At 45.6% G+C, this 2,961-nt stretch overlaps 1 protein-coding gene across 1 annotated transcript; it reads left to right on the top strand.

Annotated features, from left to right (window-relative positions):
- Positions 1-989: 989 nt before the first annotated feature.
- Positions 990-1,907, top strand: LOC101355062 (UDP-glucuronosyltransferase 1-3-like). Its single transcript, XM_004390037.1, has one exon. It carries the CDS (start codon positions 990-992, stop codon positions 1,905-1,907), a length of 918 nt encoding a protein of 305 aa, XP_004390094.1.
- Positions 1,908-2,961: the final 1,054 nt, after the last annotated feature.

Genomic DNA, 2,961 nt, shown 5'->3' with positions numbered 1-2,961 from the left:
AAAATTATGTATCTGGCCCCATTCTAGAAGAATCCATCCTTATTAGGACTTGGGAACAGAAATGACTTTGGGGCAAAGCCTGAACATGAACTATAGAATGTCATAAAGACCAGACTAAAGTCCACGGCAGTCTCTGAACAGAGTAGCAGAAGATTGGGAACTTCAGCCTTTGGACAGGGCCAGATCTGAGGCCAGGTCACAGCTCCCTCCTGTCCCATTGTAGCAGGCCCTGGGAGGCAGATGCTATCTGAACCCATGGTGGCCTTGCTAAGGCTTACCAATACATTTATGCTTTCTATAGCAGCAAGTGTCCATGGGGTAGATGTAAAGTTCTCAACCAATCCTTCTGTTGACTTGAAGTCTTGAGTTCAGGGTCCTTTCAGGTATTACAATACTTGAAAGACCAGTCTTCAAGCAATGACTTCCCTGGCCATTATAGGAAGATCCTGGTGTGGAAAATGAACACAACCAGACAGCCTGCCTATTTAGAGAACGCATATATTTTTGGATGTGCTCCATGATACCCATCACTGCCAGGAAAGAGTTTTAAGAGTCACCAGTGTCCCATCCAGCGCCAGGTTACAGTTGGGGTCTAGAGCACCAGGTATGTCTCAGAGCTCAGCCACAGCCTGGTAGAACATGATTTACAGAGATGTAGGAGTTGATGACATGACACAAGTGTCCACATACTTGCTTTAGGAATTGGATGAAAAATAAGAGAGTGCACTAGAATACTCCCCAGAGAGGGCAGCACGGTCAGATGAGTTTTTCCAAGATTAGGGTGGGGCTCAATCTCCCGATGTGGGGGAGGAAGGTCTGGACTAGAGGATGAAAGGTTAGATTGATTCTGTAATGATTAACTTAAGGAGGATACTCTGTCTTCCAATTAAACTCCAGGGACTATGTGGCTCAGTGATAAGATAATTGAAGGAAACCTATGTAGTAGGCATGGCCTGTGGGGAAAACCAGTGGCTTTGACTTCTTCTGGGATGGCTGCAGGACTCTGGGTTCCCCTGTTGGTGCTCAGGTTGCTACTTCTCTTGCTGTGTGTTGAGCCCTGGGCTGAGGGTGGGAAGGTGCTGGTGGTGCCCTTGGATGGCAGCCACTGGCTCAGCATGAGAAAGGCTGTGCAGGAGCTCCACGCCAGGGGCCATCAGGTTGTTGTCCTCGCGCCCGAGATAAATATGCACATCACAGGAGACGACTTCTTCACCCTGAAAACCTACGCCATTCCATACACTCAGGAAGAATTTGAAGACCTCTTCGTGCACCAGAGTCACCTGATTTTTAAAACTGAACATTTTCTGAAGACAATTTTTAAAAAGATGACAATTTTTGCAAATATAGCTGCATTCTATCAAAGGTCTTGTGCAAATCTTTTGCATAACAAGGACTTGATCAAGTATCTGAATGATAGTTCCTTTGATGTGGTTTTAACGAACGCTATTAATCCCTGTGGGACAGTGCTGGCCAAGTACCTGTCAGTTGCTGCTGTGTATTTTGTGCGTTTCATTCCATGTGGATTGGATTTTGAGGGCACGCAATGTCCAAACCCATCTTCGTATATTCCTAGGCTCTTAACAAGGAATTCAGACCACATGACATTTCTGCAAAGGGTCAAGAACATGCTCTACCCTCTGGCCCTGCAGTACTTTTGCCGTGTTTTTTTTGCACCTTTTGCAAGCCTTGCCTCTGAGCTCCTTCAGAGAGAGGTGTCTGTGGTGGACATTTTCAGCTATGGATCTGTGTGGCTGTTCAGAGGAGACTTTGTGATGGACTACCCTAGGCCGATCATGCCTAACATGGTCTTCATTGGGGGCATAAACTGTGCCAACAGAAAGCCACTCTCTGAGGTCTGTATTGATGCCCTTACCCAATCAATGTTCCAGGGGGAACACTTCTTTTAAAAACTTACTTTCAATTGCTTACTGATCTACCAACCTTTCTAGAGATTTCTACCTTTCATTCTCTTTCTAACAGCCTTCTGTGAGATAAACTGTGGAAGTGTCAACAGTAGTGTAGTTAACGTTTGGAATGGTCACTGAGAGGAATGAGAGGGGAGGTGAGGGTCCATAGCATGACTGACAAACAATGGTGTTCCTCAGCCAAGACTGTCCATTTGTAAAGGCACTGTCTTTATAGTCGTGTAATTTACTTCAATTGTGTAGGAGCCAGAAACTGAGTTGTGGAAGCCAGAGGCATATCTAAGACGTGGCAGGTATATAGCACACGTCCTGGGCACCACTGGGGGTGGGTTGGGGAAGGTGCCAACAAAGAGTTTCTATTAGCCATTGTAGTTTCCTTGGCCAGCTGTGAGAGATCATTCAGCAATTTAACACTAATTGCCTTCTATGCTATTTTCTGTTAGCTATGCCTCTGCCGGTGGAAGTGATCCATCTGGGATTTATTACTTGCAGGTGTTGAGTAGAAGGATGAAGGAATGAGCAAATTGCATTTGTTGACATGGGAGTTTTTAGAGGTCCCATTTTGGAAGGATGGAGATGTGATGACAGGGGGACCTAAGCACCCAAAGGAAGTAGAAGCTCCAAAGAGATTGAATAAGTTAAATGGAAGTCAGACAATTCCAGAGGGGGAAGATTGGGGGCCTGTGATCAGAGAAAGAAATAATGGAGTTCAACATTTCAGAGGTGGAATTTGTCTGACAGGAAGTTGTCTGCCCAGGAATTGGTGCTTGGTGTAGAATGTGGGAACATACCAGACTTGGGAAGGCATTATGAAGGTTACATGTCAAATGGGTCTTCTAGTTGGGATGCTGAGATCATCAGAGGATGGTGGTTAGTGTTAGAGAGTAGATAAAACTGGGACCCTAAGAACCCAGTGAAGGTAGAGACAGTGATAAGGAGGATTGAACTTAAAAGGGAAAGGGTTTGTTAGGATTTGCTGATGACACCACCAAACCCACTTTACCCCACCACACCCCAACCAAGCCCAGGTTTACCA

Source organism: Trichechus manatus, unplaced genomic scaffold (genome assembly GCF_000243295.1).
Source record: "Trichechus manatus latirostris isolate Lorelei unplaced genomic scaffold, TriManLat1.0 scaffold00277, whole genome shotgun sequence".
In the NCBI taxonomy this organism is placed as follows: Eukaryota; Metazoa; Chordata; class Mammalia; order Sirenia; family Trichechidae; genus Trichechus; species Trichechus manatus.
This window is presented reverse-complemented; position numbering and strand designations above follow the sequence as displayed.

Excerpts from the sequence above, each read along its gene's own strand:
- LOC101355062 (XM_004390037.1), top strand. The coding sequence starts at position 990 with ATGGCTGCAGGACTCTGGGTTCCCCTGTTGGTGCTCAGGTTGCTACTT.